Source organism: Physella acuta, unplaced genomic scaffold (genome assembly GCF_028476545.2).
Source record: "Physella acuta isolate Inbredline_101_S28 unplaced genomic scaffold, ASM2847654v3 ptg002079l, whole genome shotgun sequence".
Lineage (NCBI taxonomy): Eukaryota > Metazoa > Mollusca > Gastropoda > Physidae > Physella > Physella acuta.
The window spans coordinates 93,970-111,716 of NW_026733581.1; the positions used below are offsets into that span (position 1 = coordinate 93,970).

General features: G+C 40.2%; 1 protein-coding gene across 1 annotated transcript; it reads left to right on the forward strand.

The window, feature by feature from the left end:
• The first annotated feature begins 9,931 nt into the window (after positions 1-9,931).
• Positions 9,932-10,369, forward strand: LOC131932057 (uncharacterized). The gene has a single exon (XM_059288923.1). The coding sequence runs from the start codon at positions 9,932-9,934 to the stop codon at positions 10,367-10,369; it is 438 nt and encodes a 145-aa protein (XP_059144906.1).
• Positions 10,370-17,747: the final 7,378 nt, after the last annotated feature.

The window sequence follows — 17,747 nt, forward strand, 5'->3', positions numbered from 1 at the left end:
ACCACACTATATTAACGTCCCATGAACGGTCAGGTTCTAAAATAACTTAACAACTTATTATTGTTTTTTTAAAATTGATTTTAATGGCTAGTGTAATCTATAATTAGATATTCGCGTGTTGTCACCGAAGATGCATTAGTCTGTAATGTTTGAAAGCAATCTCTCCATTAATATGGGTCTAAATAAAGATACATGATTTAACCACACATGTTAAATCTGAACACTACGCTTTGAGGTCAAATGTGTATCATCTTCCACAGAGATTATGAAAAGATGAATGTTGAGGGGTAAAAACGATGTTTAAAAGATTATTTTTTTTAACAAAAGAAAAGGTTTATTGAACGTGATTGGTAAATGGCAAGCTACGATTTTTCTTGGTCAATCTAGCGCACGGCAGGCCTATTGACCACATCCAGACATGTTAGTCACGGGCGAGAGGTTATCGGACATTATTGGACGCCAGAGCGCTTTTGGAGATACTGGAGTACAGGATAGGGGGTCTGGGGAGGGGGGTAGAGATAGGGAGTACAGGATAGGGGTCTGAGTGGGGGAGGGGGGAGGAAAGGGGGTAGAGATAGGGAGTATATGATCGGGGTCTGTGTGGGGGTGGGGGAGGTAGAAAGGGAGTACAGGACAGAGGGTCTGAGTGGGGGTGGGGGTGGGGTAGAGATGCGGAGTACAGGACATAGGGTCTGAGTGGGGGTGGGGAAGAGAGTGAGTACATGATAGGGGGTCTGGGTGGGGGTGGAGGGCTAGAGATACGAGTACTGGATCGGGGTCTAAGTGGGGGGGGGGGTGGGGGGTAGAGATAAGAGTACAGGACTGGGGGTCTTAGCGGGGTTGGTAGAATTACGGCTTACAGGGTAGGGGTCATAGTGGGAGTGGGGGTATAAGGTAGTAGAAATACGGAGTGCTGGAAAGGGGCCTATTTGGGGTGAGGGTGGTAGAGTATAGGGGCCAGATAGGGGGATGGTAGAGTACAGGTTAGGGGCCTGAATGGGGTGGGGGGTGGTAGAGTATAGGGGCCAGAGAGGGGGATGGTAGAGTACAGGATAGGGGCCTGAATGGGGTGGGGGTGGTAGAGATACGGAGTACAGAAAAGGTGGTCTGTGTGGGGGTAGCGGTAGCGGTAGAGATATGGCGTTCGGCATCGCGACATGAGGGAGGGCGGGAGGGAGGGGAGGGGAAGACTGTTTTAGACCCTGATAGTTTTCATGCGTGTTTGACACGAGGAGACGAGATCTGGGGGGGGGGGGGGGGAGGGGGGATGTGGATGTTTATTTTGGTGGTGGAGGCTTTTTTTAAATATCGCTGTCCCTAAAGTATAGAGGGCATTTGCTTTGGTTGCACTGCCCTTAAAGTATTGGGGGGGGGGGCATTTGTTTTGATAGCACCGCCACTAAAGTATTGAGGGCAATGGTTTTGATAGCACTGCCCTAAAGTATTGGGGGCATTTGCTTTGGTAGCACTACCCTTAAAGTAAGGGGGGCATTAGTTTTTGTAGCACTGCCCTAAAGTATTGAGGGCTTTTGTTTTGATAGCACTGCCCCTAAAGTATTGAGGGCATTTGTTATGATAACACATCCACTAAAGTATTAGGGCATCTGTATTTGTATCTCTGCCCCTAAATTATTGGGCGCATCTGTTTTGATAACCCTGCCCCAAAAGTACTGAAGCCGTTTGTTTTGATAGAAATGTCTTGGTTATGGCGCTTATTGCCTGCCTCCATTCCTCACCGCCTTAATCCGACCCCAAAAGCGTTACCCATTTACCGGCATCCAACGGGGGTGTGACCCCTCCGCCAGGCGACAGATCCTGTAACATAATGGGACAGGTCTCTCCCCACCCCTCCACCCCCACCCCGGACTCTCTCCACATGACGTCATCATAATGTTTACACAGTTTTTCTCTATCACCGAAACGAAATGTCAAATATCCAGACATCTATGATAGATGACCAAAGCCGCGGTTGTCTCCCATTTTCAGGAACTCAAATTACCTCCCTTCTCCACAGTTCTGTCTCTTTTCCCTTAAGAAACACAATAGAATTGATTCGGGGGGGGGGGGGGGGGGAGGGGGGGGGGGGTGTTGTTTGGGGCTTCGGGGAAATAGATAAAAAAATTATTTAAACCAAAACATATTTTTTTTTGTATTGAATAAAAAAAAACCCCACCATATTTTTACTGAGCCTATGAAAGTGTATATATTGTTTGCAGTGCTCGGATTGTAATGGAAGAAAAACAGTTTACCAGACAGCCGGTCTGAACGTGTGGGGGGGGAGGGGGGAGAAAGTGGGGTGGGGGTGGGGTTGTGTGGATGTGTGATCGTGGCATATTTGGTTGTGTGGAGTTTTGCAACCCAAAAAAATAAAATGTATTTTTTATCACGCCCCTCCCCCCCAATAAAAAAATAATAAAAATATATAAAAACCTGGCCACAAAAAAAGTAAACCGGAAGTGAATGAAGACGGCACATGGAAAGTACGATCAAACACAACAAAGCCACGAAACAGCGAGTCGGTTTTGAGAAGGTGGAGGATTACGTTAGCGATGTCAAGGTTGCAGAAAGTACGGATAAATTGGTGGTGGGGGGGGGGGGGAAATTGACAGTATGGTGTGGCAGAGGAGACCACACAGGTGCTTGACTTCTGGTGTAGAGGGTGACTAATGTGGGTAGTGACTCAACTAATCTTACCCTCACACACTAGCACACACACACACACAGAGGCAGAAAGGCCTAAATATGTCTGTGTGTACACATAATTAATCCATAATGTATTAGTACATTATAGACACAAACATACACAGGCCTATATATATATATATATATATATATATATATATATATATATATATATATATATATATATATATATATATATAATTTTACAATTAGCAATTATCTTCTGTAACTAACATCAGCCTTGACACATAACAAAAATAGCATTCTTTCCTCTCATAATTTTGAGTTGTATTCCTCTATAAGATAACGCAGATAGCTAATCGGACTATAAAGCGTAGATAATCCCCATCAAAAACCTCCCGCGTCTTTATAGTCAATGAGAGTAGTCTCCCCTTTCATATTTGTCAAAGGATGATGCAAGGATTAGCCGTACTTTGTGTGTGACTTGATACTTGAGTATGTCGTAAAATGTGGGTGGGTATAGAACTATAGATCCGCGAGCATTGCGACTTTGGTGGGCACTAGACGTAGCAGGCAATTCTGGAAACAAAATTTATATTGTAATGCTAAAATGGGATTAAGGGGGGGGGTATACAGTGTTGAGATCGCGGCAAAGTAATAATAGAAGGACCAACTGAATTTGGGGACCACGATTTGTGGGACCACCATAACTGTTAGTAGGACCACGAGAGTTGTTTATGGGACCACCAGAATTGTTTGTGGGGCCATCAGAATTGTGGGGTCACTAAAATTGTTAATACCACAATTCTGGTCATCCCACAAACAATCCAGGTATAGTCAACATCTAAATATCTTATTCTTAACCAATTATTTTCAACATCTAAATATCTTAACCAAGTAGGTTTAACATCTAAATATCTTAACCAAGTAGGTTTAACATCTAAATATCTTAACCAGGTATGGCCAACTTCTAAATATCTTAACCAGGTATAATCCACATCTAAATATCTTAACCAAGTATGGTTATCATCTATATATCTAAATATCTTAACCAGGTAGGTTCAACATCTAAATATCTTAATCAGGTATGGTCAACATCTAAAAATTTTAACCAGGTATGGTCAACATCTAAATATCTTAATCAGGCAGGTTCAACATCTAAATATCTTAACCGGGTATTTTCAACATCTGTATATCTTAACCAGGTATGGTCAACATCTAAATTTTCTTAACCAGGTATGGTTATCATCTATAGATCTAAATCTCTTAACCGGGTATTTTCAACATCTGCATAGCTTAACCAGGTATGATCAACATATTTAAACTTCCACGCAGTACACGAAAGACTAGTGTACTTTCAGCTTCAACCTAATGGTAAGGGACCATGACTTAAACACCGATGTTTTTTAAAAAAATGCCTTGGTCTGTCATTGACGAACTGAGTCCAACATAAAAAATGGTACAAGAAATCGGCGACTACTACACTGTTTAAAAATTCATGCATGGTTCCCTCCCTTTGAACGTAACTCGAAAATTGAAAAAAAAAAGTTAACTCTTTATGCAGCTTGTTTAGATTGTAGCATCTATACACTTTTAGTTATCCATCCAAGTACAGTATTTGATAATATAAATATTTTCATGTGATGAGCGAGAAAAATAGTGATATTTACATTCTATTTTATTACATCAGTGCTACCAAAAGATGCAAACCTTTTCCTACGAACCGTAGAAAATCGCACTGAATTTCTAATAAAGGGAGACAATTTACATCAAAGTTTAAAAAAAAAAAAAACTTAAAGAAATAAACTTGACTAGATTTCCAGAGATGTAGGCATGCATTTAAATTTCCCTCCTTAGTTTAAGGCCATTAGTCTAAAAAAGAAAGCTACAAATGCACGATTTAAGCAATTGGTCTATGCAAAAAGGCTGTGCTATAGATATATATATATATTCATAGGCATCAAGTATGTATAGACAGTTGTTAAGCTATATATAAAGTATTTATTACACAGATATATATATATATATATATATATATATATATATATATATATATATATATATATATATATGTGTGTGTGTGTGTGTGTGTTGTATGTATGTATACATGCCTATACATGGTTGACATATAAGCTTGGGAATATCCAAAAGAATTAGGACATAAAATGAAGGTCGTAGATCTGGGCCACTGACAGTAGGTCTGGGCCCGTTAAAAACTATTTCTCACATCCTAACAGTAGTCTCCCACTACCATGGGCCTCTACCGTCAGCAGACTCACTCTACGCGTGTTCATCTGAACTTCGTCTACTGTTCATTAAGCGGTATTTAGACTAACCTTTTCAAACTTATAACCATTTATAAGTCACATTTTAGTGCTATTTTTCTAAAAAAAAAATATTGGTTTATGAAAAGAAAGAAATGATTCTCGTTATATTAAAAAAACGCAAAACAAACAACTGTATAACAATGTGATTGAATGTCGCATGACCGAGTTTTATTTTTTATGTATCGAATAACCAGGCTAAAGATTTGGGTTTTTTGGGGCTTAAATCACATCCGGGTGTGGGGGCAGTAGAGAACTTATTTAGTAGGACACAATGGTCCTATCACAACCTGTAGTAGGACCCCTATTTAAGGTAGGACACTGTGGTCACATTATAACTTATAGTAGGACCCATATTTCAGTAGGACACAGTGATCTCATTACAACCTGTAGTAGGGCCCATATTTTTAGTAGGACACAGTGGTCCCGTCACAACCTATAGTAGGACCCCTAGTTTCAGTAAGACACAGTGATCCCATAACAACCTGTAGTAGGACCCCTATTATAACTTATAGTAGGACCTCTATTTTCAGTCGTACACAGTTGTCCCATTTCAACCAATAGTATGTCCCCCTTTTTTTCAGTAGAATACAGTGATACTTTCACAACCAGTAATAGAACAGTAGTAGGACACAGTGGTCTCATCACAACCAGAAGTAAATAGGACATAATGGGCCCATCACTACCTGTAGTAGGACCCCTATTTTCAGTAGGACACAGTGGTCCATTAGCACCTCGAGTAGGGCCCTTATTTTAAGTAGGACATAATGGTCTCATCACATCCTGTAGTAGGACACAGTGGTCCTATCACAACAAATAGCAGGACCCCTACTTCCAGTAGGACATAGTGACACAGGACACCTTCATTTTCAATAGGACACAATTGTCCGACCACAAACAGTAACATGGCCCCTAAGTTCTATTTTCAACGACAACCTTTACATTTCTCTCTGTAGAACTAGCAGGACGAACAGACACCCGAATCCACATGTTCTCAAACAAACAAAAGACACACAAACTCCCCGAAGAGGCCAGCCCTAATTTAAAAAGCTAATCAGCTCCTATCGACGCGGTGGGCACTAAACGCCAGAGTAACCAAGAAAATCCCCAAAGTCTCCGGTCCCTCCATTGATTCCACTGGTCAGCGCCCAATCGAAGTCGTCATCGATTAAGATTTAAATCTCACTCTTCACTTCTGAAGTTTAAAAATCAAACAGCGCTTCTCGTCATTCAAAGATGGTGGTTTTTTAATTCAAACTTTTTTTTTTTTTCGAATTTTTGTTTTTGAAGATTATATAAACACTGTGTAGCGAAATGTTTTCGCATTTTTTCCTTATATAAACGTGCACTTAAAATACATTCTAGTGTTGTAATTTTTTTGTTTTTATATATCTTTATATTTTATTTGTAACACCGTTACCCATAATACGTTGAATATATATATTCCGATGTTTATTCTTCATAATTAAAAAAACAACAATATAGCCTGAACCCTGATCTTTTTTCTATTTAATATTTGAAAATGTACGACAAATCTAAACTAAAGATAAGTTTAATGGTGTATTTAATTTCACCATTTTGTTTTGTGTTCTCATTTTTTCCCCTGAAATTGTTGCTTCTGTTTTTAAGGGTATTTCAAACTTTTTTTTTATACTTTCATCTAATTAGTTGTGTAAGATAATTTTAATTTAAACAGAATTTGATTTAGTTTTACCACCATAACGGTGTCTTCTCAAGGTATCTGGGCTCCTACTAATGCATAAGAATTAATTGTTACAGCCAGATTAAGGTAAGCTGTGTCTACGGGGAACGAAGATGAAGAAGAAGGTCGGTTCGAGTTGGTTTCATATTTTAACATTTAAGGTACGGTAGTCTAAATGTTGCTAAGGTTGCAGTCCTATACCTGTGTGCAACATTAAAACAACAAGCTAACAACAACAACAGTAACGACAAAAAAGAAATAAATAATTGCAACAGCAACAAAACAATATTAACCACTGTTTCTAAAAAAATAAATCTCGATATTCGGACTTAGTGGTCAGTGTGGCAGGTGAAGTAGAGTTCACCTGGTTTAGTGACATCATCTAAAGGACGTTGTGATCTGTTCAATGCCCGGGCCACGTTTACTTTCCCTAATGTGAACCAGGTACCCAACAGAGCTGGGTGGACTCAGAGACGACCTAATGACCCATTCCCGACCCCAGCACTTAACATTAAACACAAACACTAACCCCTGCCCTTACCACAAAAGACGAAGCTATTATAATGGACAGTACAGGCTGTACATTTATTCGGTAATCCTTCAACTGAGTTTCACAATCACAACGTCTCTCTACTTCAGCAAGGGAATATTAAAAAAAAAATACCACAAATATATTTTTCAAACATTGGTTGTATTGAAATAAAGAAAATAAATGAGATCACAGCAAGTAGTATGTTTACCCCCCCCCCCCCCCCAAGCACATACCTCTCCCTTTCCCCAAACCCAGATCCATTTTCTTACCCCACCCATGAAGAGCTCTACCGGAAACTCGCCAGTCGCCGGCCCACAAGTTATGACTTATGATTGGCTGTCGTGTTGATGTCTAAGGGAAATGATACTAGAGCTGTCGTCTCCGAGAGTTATGCCCCCTGTCTGTCGATAGCTATGGTGGTGGTGTTTTGTGTATGTGTGTGGTGTTGTTGGGTGAAAAAGGTGGTGGTTGGTTGTCGTAGATTGAAGTGGATGGTGAGTGGTCTGTAGTGCAGTACCACAATGGTAGTGTTAACAAAATACTAACGTTGAAGGATGAGGATAGTTAGCGTCAGTCTACAGAATAACGATCGGGGTGGGGGTGGGAGGTGGGTTTTTTTAATGGGAAATGTTCTCAACAAATGCTAGTGTAGATTTATACTGTGGATTTGTCAGGTCATAGATTTGTTCTGGGGATATGTCGGGTCATAGATTTGTTCTGGGGATATGTCAGGTTATAGATTTGTTCTGGGGATATGTCGGGTTATAGATTTGTTCTGGGGATATGTCGGGTTATAGATTTGTTCTGGAGATATGTCGGGTTATAGATTTGTTCTGGGGATATGTCGGGTTATAGATTTGTTCTGGGGATATGTCGGGTCATGGATTTGTTCTGGGGATATGTCGGGTTATAGATTTGTTCTAGGGATAAGTCGGGTTATAGATTTGTTCATTTGTTCTGGGGATATGTCGGGTTATAGATTTGTTCTGGGGATATGTCAGGTTATAGATTTGTTCTGGGGATATGTAACGTTCATAGATTTGTTCTGGGGATATGTCGGGTTATAGATTTGTTCTGGGGATATGTCAGGTTATAGATTTGTTCTGGGGATATGTCGGGTTATATATTTGTTCTGGGGATATGTCGGGTTATAGATTTGTTCTGGGGATATGTCGGGTTATAGATTTGTTCTGGGGATATGTCGGGTTATAGATTTGTTCTGGGGATATGTCGGGTTATGGATTTGTTCTGGGGATATGCTCCGGATAAAAAGTTGGGTTTTTGTTGTAGGTAAATGTTGAGACAGATTTTTTCAAGGGACAGTGGTTCTTAATCTGTGTTCGATTGAACCCCAGGGGCTCGGTGTGTCAGTCTCAGGGGTTAGGCGGAGGTCAAGACACACACCAGACATATTATTCACGATAGGATTTTGTCAGTGCGGACGATAGAACTATTAAGAAGGGTTCAGTGAATGAGCATATGAGACTGGTGGGGGTTCAATACCACCTAATTAGGTTAACGACCACTGTTCTAGGATTATTTGGAGTAGATTTGTTGGGATAGGATTGCTCTTGGAATAAGTTAGATTTGTTCTTGGGATAAGTTGGGGTTACATAGAACTTGAGGTATTCGAAATTTGTTAATTGTATACATTTGGCTAGATTTTTTTTTCTAGAACGCGTAGAGATTTTTTATTACAATCTTGTATTTCATTTGCTTCCTCTGTCAATCGTCAGTCTGTCTAGATCGAAATTTCGGGCACATATATATTCTGTATATTTTGAGATAGATCTAGACTTTTTTGTTAAGCAGAACTCGTAGAGATTCATGAAACTGCTAATACTTCAACACAAGCCACGAGAGTTGAGGGCGAGTTCTGGGTTTCCATGTTGTACAGCAAGCGCTGTGTTGATTGATCGGCGCAGCCTCTGTCTCTAATGTCATGTTTTGGCCGGTGAAACGTGTAAATTAACAGTTATTAGAGGAAATGGATCAGTGTGTTCCCTCGGGGGGTAGTGGCACTGTTTAAAAAGGGGATATTTCAGCTTTTAATTCATGGTGCCAAAACTATTGTTTGTCCGGGATTGAGGAGGGTGGGGGTAGAGTGCTGGGTGGGAGGGGAAGGTTATGAGGGGTAATGGATTCACGACGTGAGTACTGCACGGTTTGTTGTCTGTGCACTCACTTATTGCGGGTATGTGCACACACATTAGAAGCCCTGAGGGCGAAGTGATTGCATAGTGTAGTGCAAAAATTGGGGGGGGGGGGGGGGGGTTGGGGGGGATGTGATGAGAAGCTGGGGGGGCGGTTGGTTTGGCAATTAGGATAGGGGGAGGGAGGGGTTGGATAGACCGGGAGTCTGTTGATTTGGTATTATGTTATAACAAGGCAGGTCGGTTTAGGTAGTTTATTATTCTTATTATTAGAGAAAGGGAGAGAGAGAGAGAGAGAGAGAGAGAGAGAGAGAGAGAGAGAGAGAGAGAGCAGACGAGTTGAAGAGGAGATGTGGGAAGGGGTGTGGTAGTATTATCCACTTAGGGGCTGGGTGAGGGGGGGGGGGGCTTGTTTCTTTTCTTAGCAGGTGTGTAGGGTTATGAGACAATTACAGATAATCTTTTTAAAACGTCAACGTCATTCTATGTTAACAGCGAATGAGCTATTTCTAACCCAAGTTGAAGGGATAGGGCAACGCACGGCAATGATACTAGAAGACCATGATACATACTGGAAATGATACTAAGATACAAGAAGCTTTTGTTACGTGATTCATTCTGTCACTACCCAATCCGTAGCACAATCCAGACCCCTGATATCAGGCCGACCACTGGAACCAGCCTGAACCCTGGAACTAGCCTGAACCCTGGAACTAGCCTGAACCCTGGAACTAGCCTGAACCCTGGAACTAGCCTGAACCCTGGAACTAGCCTGAACCCTGGAACTAGCCTGAACCCTGGAACTAACCTGAACCCTGGAACTAGCTTGAACCCTGGAACTAGCCTGAACCCTGGAACTAGCCTGAACCCTGGAACCAGCCTGAACCCTGGAACTAGTCTGAACCTAGTAACCACCACAACCCTTGCACCAACCCCGACCCCTCGCACCAGCCTCGATCACCGACGCCAGGAACTGATCAAAGCTGGACTGTCGGGAAATCATATCGGTGGGTAAACACGATTGATACATTAGGCTCGCTTAATGAGTTGCCACGGGGCGGGGACACAGACACACACATCCACACACACATACACACACACACATCCACACACGCACACAAACACACCCAGACACACACGCACACAGACACACACAGACATACACACATACGGCACTATACACTGGTCTTTGTTCATGTGCTAAATCTATGGGGGGGGGGGGTCCTCCTGATGAGCAGCTTTTATATGGGGTTTAAGTGGGGTGGGAGGGAAGTTTATATAATGGTATTTAAAATGAACGTGCACAATACATATCAACTCTCTTTATCACCGTAGTGTTTAATATGCAGGAATTCTGTTAGTCGCATTGGAATTCATACATTTAAAAAAATGATATTTCAAGAAAAGAAATATTCCCAAACTCTCGCCCCATTCCCATCACCCCCTTCCTACCATTCATGTGATGTGCGAGTTACGTAGATTGGACGGCTACCAGAGGTGACCCGAATTTAATATGACGTAATTTCAAAATGAAACCCAGCATGACGACACACAACACAGGATATCAAAACTACAAAATTTGATCCCATATAGACAACAGCACGGAATGACTAAAGTTCAGCGAACCCGACGTGACGAACCATGAATAAACCCTCGCTGAAAAATCTGGCATACTAACCCTAAATGACAAGTATACAGCGAGTTTTATATGTCAAGAACCAAATAAACTAGTAAAGTTTCGTACTTGATGGTCAATGGGGTAAGTGAAGTAGAGTTCACCTGTGTCTATGACCTTGGTATATAAAAGGATAGTATGCCCATCCGCCTTGAATTTCCCTAACGTGAATTAGATACCCATTAGAGCTAAGTGGACTCAAGGATGTTGTACTGAGTTGAGCCGATATTCGAACTCGAGACTTATCAGGTTAGCAGTTGTAAGCTCTAACATTCGACCACGCCTTCCACGCAAGAACCAAGTAAAAAAACCTAAATCACGAAAAAAAAAAAACAACCTAAAAAAACCTACTAGACAAAGCCAGAGAATAAACAGGATCAGGTAACTAAATCTCTCTTGTAAACTGTCATTACCGGCTCAATCAATGCTAATTAGTCAAGCAAAATGAAACAGGCTTTTACTCACCCTTATTACTAGCCGCTAGACCCGTGGGTTTCTACCAGGCTTTTGCTTTCTCCCCCCCCCCTCCCAATTCGGACACGAAGGGCGGTTTTGTCAGGTGATGTTCTGGGATATCGAAGCCAGGTTTTGAACTCATGACTTTTAGGTTAAGTACATGTTCTACCGCGCTGTATCTTTAGTAGTGATTGCAATAGAATCTATTTTATATAACCGCGAGTAAAATTATACCTCTCTAAACTAGACAAGACAAAATTTTGATTAAAAAAAAAAGAAAAACGAAAATTAAATTTTGAAACCATCACTACATTTTAACACGTCCATCATTTTAAAAAAGTCTCCGCGACTTTTCGCATAACGAATTTATACAAGGGCGTATTGATCTCAAAGACATTTCCTGTGGTCGTTTTCTTTTTATAAAACCAATATTACCAATTCACCAAAAGATATATGAATGCCCCCCCCCCCCCTCCCCCTCACACACAAGTTTGGATTATTTTTTTTCATTTCCGGTGTAGATTCAAATCGTTCCTCTGGCGAAGTGAGTAGTTCGCGAATTTCGTTCGCTGTCTGTTCGCCCAACGGACCAACGTTTTTACAAATTGAAGAGATAAATATCAGAGTTCGTGAACCGGAAGTGATCTCCGGATAACTCGGTCAACCTTCCTGGGTTTGATATCCCAAAATGGACTAAAGGGACGGGATCGTAAATTGTGTTTCGGGGGGACGGAAAAACCATATTAACACATCGAACGGTACACATAAATCTGGATAGTATTACAGCGGCGCTGGATATGGTGCTTATTAGGCTTGTGAAGGAAAAAAAACTGGACACTGGTCTTTTACAGTTTGCTAAAAAAACTTAATTAGGATAAGAATAAAATAGTGACTTTTTTATATTCATAAAAAACAGTTATGATTCTAGTGACATGTGAACGATATATCATGAAATAAGTTAGAAAAACGCATATAAAAATGCCGCAGCTACCCCTCACCCCCACACAATTCCTCTACCCACCCCACAGCTACCGATAACCCTCGACCTGTTAAAAATATAGCTAGATTATCATAATCGTAACTCTTAAGTCAATATCGGCTGTTAAAATAAACAGAAAAAAAAAGAATAAAAAAAGAAAAAAAAAACGATTCATTTCTGTTCTGCCGAAATTGAAATGGTAACTGTTTATTCATAACAACAATAACAAAACAACAACAACAATAACACACCTCGGAGTTGTTAACACTTCTCTTAAAAGAAAAAAATTAACAGTTCAAATCCCAATATAGAAACTCTATTGATTGCATTGCTTAACCCTTAAAAGGCCACGGTAAATATTTTAAGCAGAAAGCCACTTGGGGGTTAAACTTTACCTCGCCATGTGAAAGTCTAAAAATAAAACCCATCCTTTTTTAGAAGGCATTTTCTTTCCATTTTTCAAATTAAAATGAACGTTTTCCAATTCTATGAGTAGCGTTGCCAAGTCGCAAGTCGAAGAAAAAAAAAGTAAATGATATTTGAGAACAACAGTTTCAAAAGGTCATAGTCTATTTATGTCGTATATTATTACAATTGATGGTTAATTTAGTAATTTATTGAAAATAAGTTCGTTCACATGAATAAAAATAAAATATCCATAATTATAGTGGCATATTGACACTTAGTAGCAATCGATGTAGGTATACATTAATACATATGAAAAACGTATTCAAGGCGTATTATTTGTTAGTATTACCTCAACGGTGGCTCTAGTACAAGGGTTCTTAACCTGGGTTTGATCTGACCCCAGGGGTTCGGCGTAGGTCAAGACACCCACCCGACTGATATGATTCACGATCGGATTTCGTCAGCGTGGACGATAAAACTATTAAGTAGGGTTCGATGAATGCGATGAAGCGTTCAGTACCGCGAAAAAGGTTAAGAACCACTGCTCTAGTACTAGTCCTTACCATAGACCTGTTAGCGACACCATCATCATTTTTTCCCGTTTGTGCCCAAGACACATGAGGCAGATGAAGTAGATTTTATCTGTTTCACTGACCTCGGCATATGATAATGTTGTCAGCACTATGCCCTTTATTTTGACGTGAATTGGGTACCCATCAGAGCTGGGTGGACTCAGGGAATTGAACCAGGATTCGAACTCGAGACTTTCGGGTTAGCAGTCTAGCGCTGTACGGCTAGGCCACGCCGTTCTCCGTAGCAGCAATACTGGCAGGAAAAAAAAACTGAACTACGATACTTCTAATCCTAACCTTAAGCTTCTCACTTCCTGAACTTTCCTAAGCTTTGTTCCTAGCTAACCGTAGTAAAGTTCCCTTTCAAACCTGACGGTTTATGTGGAAAATGAAGTAGATTTCACTTTTTCTGTGACCTCGGCATATAAAGAGATAGTGTGGTCAGGAACGGTCTACTACCTTGAACCCGGTTTCGAACTCGAGACTTACGGTTTAGCAGTCCAGCTCTCTAATCTTGCAGAAAAAACAACTGAACTACGACACTATATTATTCCACCGGCGTTTTCTTTTAAGAAGTAACCCAACACATTTAATAGAGAGGAGAGAAAGTCTACGGACGGAACAAGATCCACGTCTGTTTTTAGACCTAAAACGTAACCTGAGAATTCACACAGACGGCAGACCATCATCTAGACATCAGACTACCGCCTCAAGGAACTGGCAAGATGACGTGTATATGGTTAATGGGAGTTGAACAAAAAAGCAACTACTGTGTTCGAATATTAAATGGGAGGCTGGGGTCAAATTCTGCTAGGGATGAACCGATGTCTTTCATGAATTAGCGTTCTCAGATTTCTTTTTCAACGGTTATAAAGTTTTAGAAGGATTGTGTTTGCAAAGACTAAATTAGAAACTTTTAAAAAAGAAAGTTTGTTATCATTTAAAAAATGGGTCATGGGGGGAGGGGGGGGGGCGAAAGGGTTCGGTCTTTGCTGACAAAAAAAGGGGAGGGGAAAATTTAGAGTGCATGAAGTCACACTTTAACAGTTTCCAAAATGTGATATTTTAAAACTGAAACTTTTTGTTTTGCGACAATGTGTGACGTCCAGAAAGCGTGACGTCACTTATGGACACCCTCCCCCCTCACCCTAGTGTCGCAGTAGAGTTAGTTGACCAGCAAAAGAACACTTTCCCCACCAGAGAAAGCAGTACCTACAGAAGCAGATACACTATACTGTATCTGCTCAAACAAAATATTCTGTTTTCTAAGAATATTTAAACAAAATTGATTCTAGACATTAAGCCCTTTTTTTAAAAATACATTTTGCTTGATTCCCTCCCACATTTTAATATCCAATTAATAATTTATAGCTAAAGTAAAGAACAATATAAATTCACGATTAAAATACAAAAACTAGCATCGCATTTCAAGAACACTTTCTTTCCTATCTATTATAGTTTTTGAAATTCGAATTCTAAAACCAGTAGTTTTTTCCCCTTCTATTGAGGGAGATGGGGGGTGGGGGAAAAGAGTCACCGACCTTTGAACTTACCATCCAGTTTCCCCTATGTCCCCAGACAACACTGGAAAGCTTTGTTATGTGCGACCTACATTACACCTTCCATCTCAACCGCCTATCACCCCCAAACCTCTCCCTCCATTGCTGAAAATCCCCCTACCACCCCTTCTCCCCATACTCTCACTTTTGATTCCCTCCATCTCTTCTACAAGAAGGCTACAACCTTTAACCTCTACCATGCGCCATCTTTCAAGGATCAGGTTACCCGTTTAGGATTAAAAAAAAATCACCAAGAGAAGAAGGCGGGAAAGTTTGTATGGTCACGTGATCTATTTAGCCCGAAATATAATCCACGCCACAAAGACAGAACGTGGCCAGATAAATTTTCGACGTGCCGGTTTGTGTTGGGTGTACCTGGCTTAGAAATGTACTTTAACGAACAACCCCCCCCCCCCCTCACATATAAAACTCCAATTTCAGCACTAAATAGAGATCTAAACGATCAAATCCTCTGTTTTTCCGTTCGTGCTCGAATCATATGGGGCAGATAAAGTAGAGTTCATCTGTTTCAAGGACGTGAAAATACGGGGGATAATCTTTTCAACACTATACCCAGCCGCCTTTGTTTCCCTAACGCGTGTCAGGTACTCATCAGAGCTGGGTGGACTCAGAGGCGTCCTAATGATTTCAGCCCGGGATCCAAACTGGATACTTTCTGATCAGCAGTCAAGGATAATTTATCAATATTAAAAAAAATATCATTTGTAATGTAAACAGTTAAAGTGTATGGGTAAAAAAAACAACAATTCAATAAATAGCACAACAAATGATGTTTCCACTTTAAGCACATAATTAACACGAGCTATTCCAGTGATTAAACACAAAAATATAAATATGAATTATAAGTTCCCAAGTTCCCACCAAGACGAAAACAACAACAGTTTTACCAACATAAACATCAACCAAACATTTACCCCTTTCAGCATTTAGACCTGGAGTCATAGTTCGTGAGCGATCGAATCTTTAAACCTCTATCCAACAGTCACCCTGTACTGTACTATACGAATAAAAAAATAAACAACAACCAAACTTTTACCCCTTTCATCATTTAGGCCTGGAGTCGTAGTTCGTGAGCGATCGAATCTTTAAACCTCTATTCAACAGTCAGCTACTACTGTACTATACGAATAAAAAAATAAACAACGTTCACGTTCTCCTCCAACTCGGGAACTCTTCCGTGATCCAAGTCCATTTTAGTCAATTGTTTTGTGCGGTTTGGCCGCTACTCGCCTACAATCATCCGTCGGTTGTCTCTCTTTATTAAGGGAGTGCTCATCCCCCTCACCCCTCCCCAGTCAATATATCAAAGGTTTTAAAAAATAAATAAATATGTTGAAAAAACTGCAACCAAAAAAATTAATTCTTATTTTGTGAAAGTATAAGGATAGGTTAGTTTAGATTTCGTTTGATATGTTTTGATTAGGCTTAGTTAAGTTAGGTTTGATAAGAATGGGTAATTAGTTTAGTTTATTTAGTTGTTTTTTGGTTGGGCTAGTTTTCATCAGTTTAGGTATAACTACGTATGGTTAGGCTTTTTTTTACGTTTCTCTGTGTATCTATTCGCGCATTTCCTTTTCTGTAGGTTTTGTTGTTTCGCTGTTTAGTTTTCCATTTCAAATTTTTAAACATTTTTAACCGTTTTTTTCTAGACTCTCGTTGTACTCTTGTATTTCTTAACTCTGAAGGCAAACCCCCACCCCTTGTTAAAAATTTACCCCTTAAAACAAATTCTTTTTACAAAAGACTCACTTTTCATAACAAAACGTTAAAAAAAAACCAACAAAAAAACAAAAACAAAACCATCGATGATCCAATTTGCAGACTTACGCAACACCTCAAAATTCTTATGCTTGAGAATCGATTTAAAACAAAAAATATGTTAACAGCCTTTTTCAATCTTTGATTTGAGCAGGTCCTAGGATTCTTAAAATATTGCCCTGGGGAAAAAAGTTACGTCATTCTATAGTGGACCGGGCAAATAAAAAAGTAGAACTTGTTTTGGACGCGGGGCAGCTGTGTTTGACTACAGCCAATCAAATGGCTTGAAACATGGAGCCCGCGGGTAAAACAGGCAGCCATTTTTGGGCGGTGTTCTGGGAAATGGTATCCATGTAAATTGATTCGCGTGAACATCGCAACAAAAAAAGATGTTTTTATTGTATAGTTTCAGATGACTGGCATTGGGAAAGTTGATGTTTTGATTGTGAAGTTCAAGATGACTGGCATTGGGAAAGTTAATGTTTTGAACACTGACAAGGAGTGATATGGAGGGTTAAAATGTGATGCGAAAAAAATTGAGACTTAATGCATAGCCTTACTGACAAAACATGTTTTTAGACACGGACAAAACATGTTTTTAGACACGGACAAAACATGTTTTTGACATTGACAAAACGCGAGGACGACACAGACAAAACGTGTTTTAAACAATAACATCTCGTTTGACACTTAAAAAAAAAAGTGTTTTGGACTCTGACAAAGCGTAATGAAGGCACTGATAAAACTTAAACGTGGATACCAAAAAAATTCTTAACGATCATCTAGTTTGTCATGCAGATGTTTTACTTATGATCTTCGCTCTACATTTCTGCCCCCCCCCCCCCTCCCCCACTAATCAGCTAAACTCATGCATCATGACGAAATACTTCTAAAAAACTATCCAAAAGATATGAAGCAGCACCTTCAGCAAAATCTCCGGAATTTTTGTCGTAGGGCACTTAGTA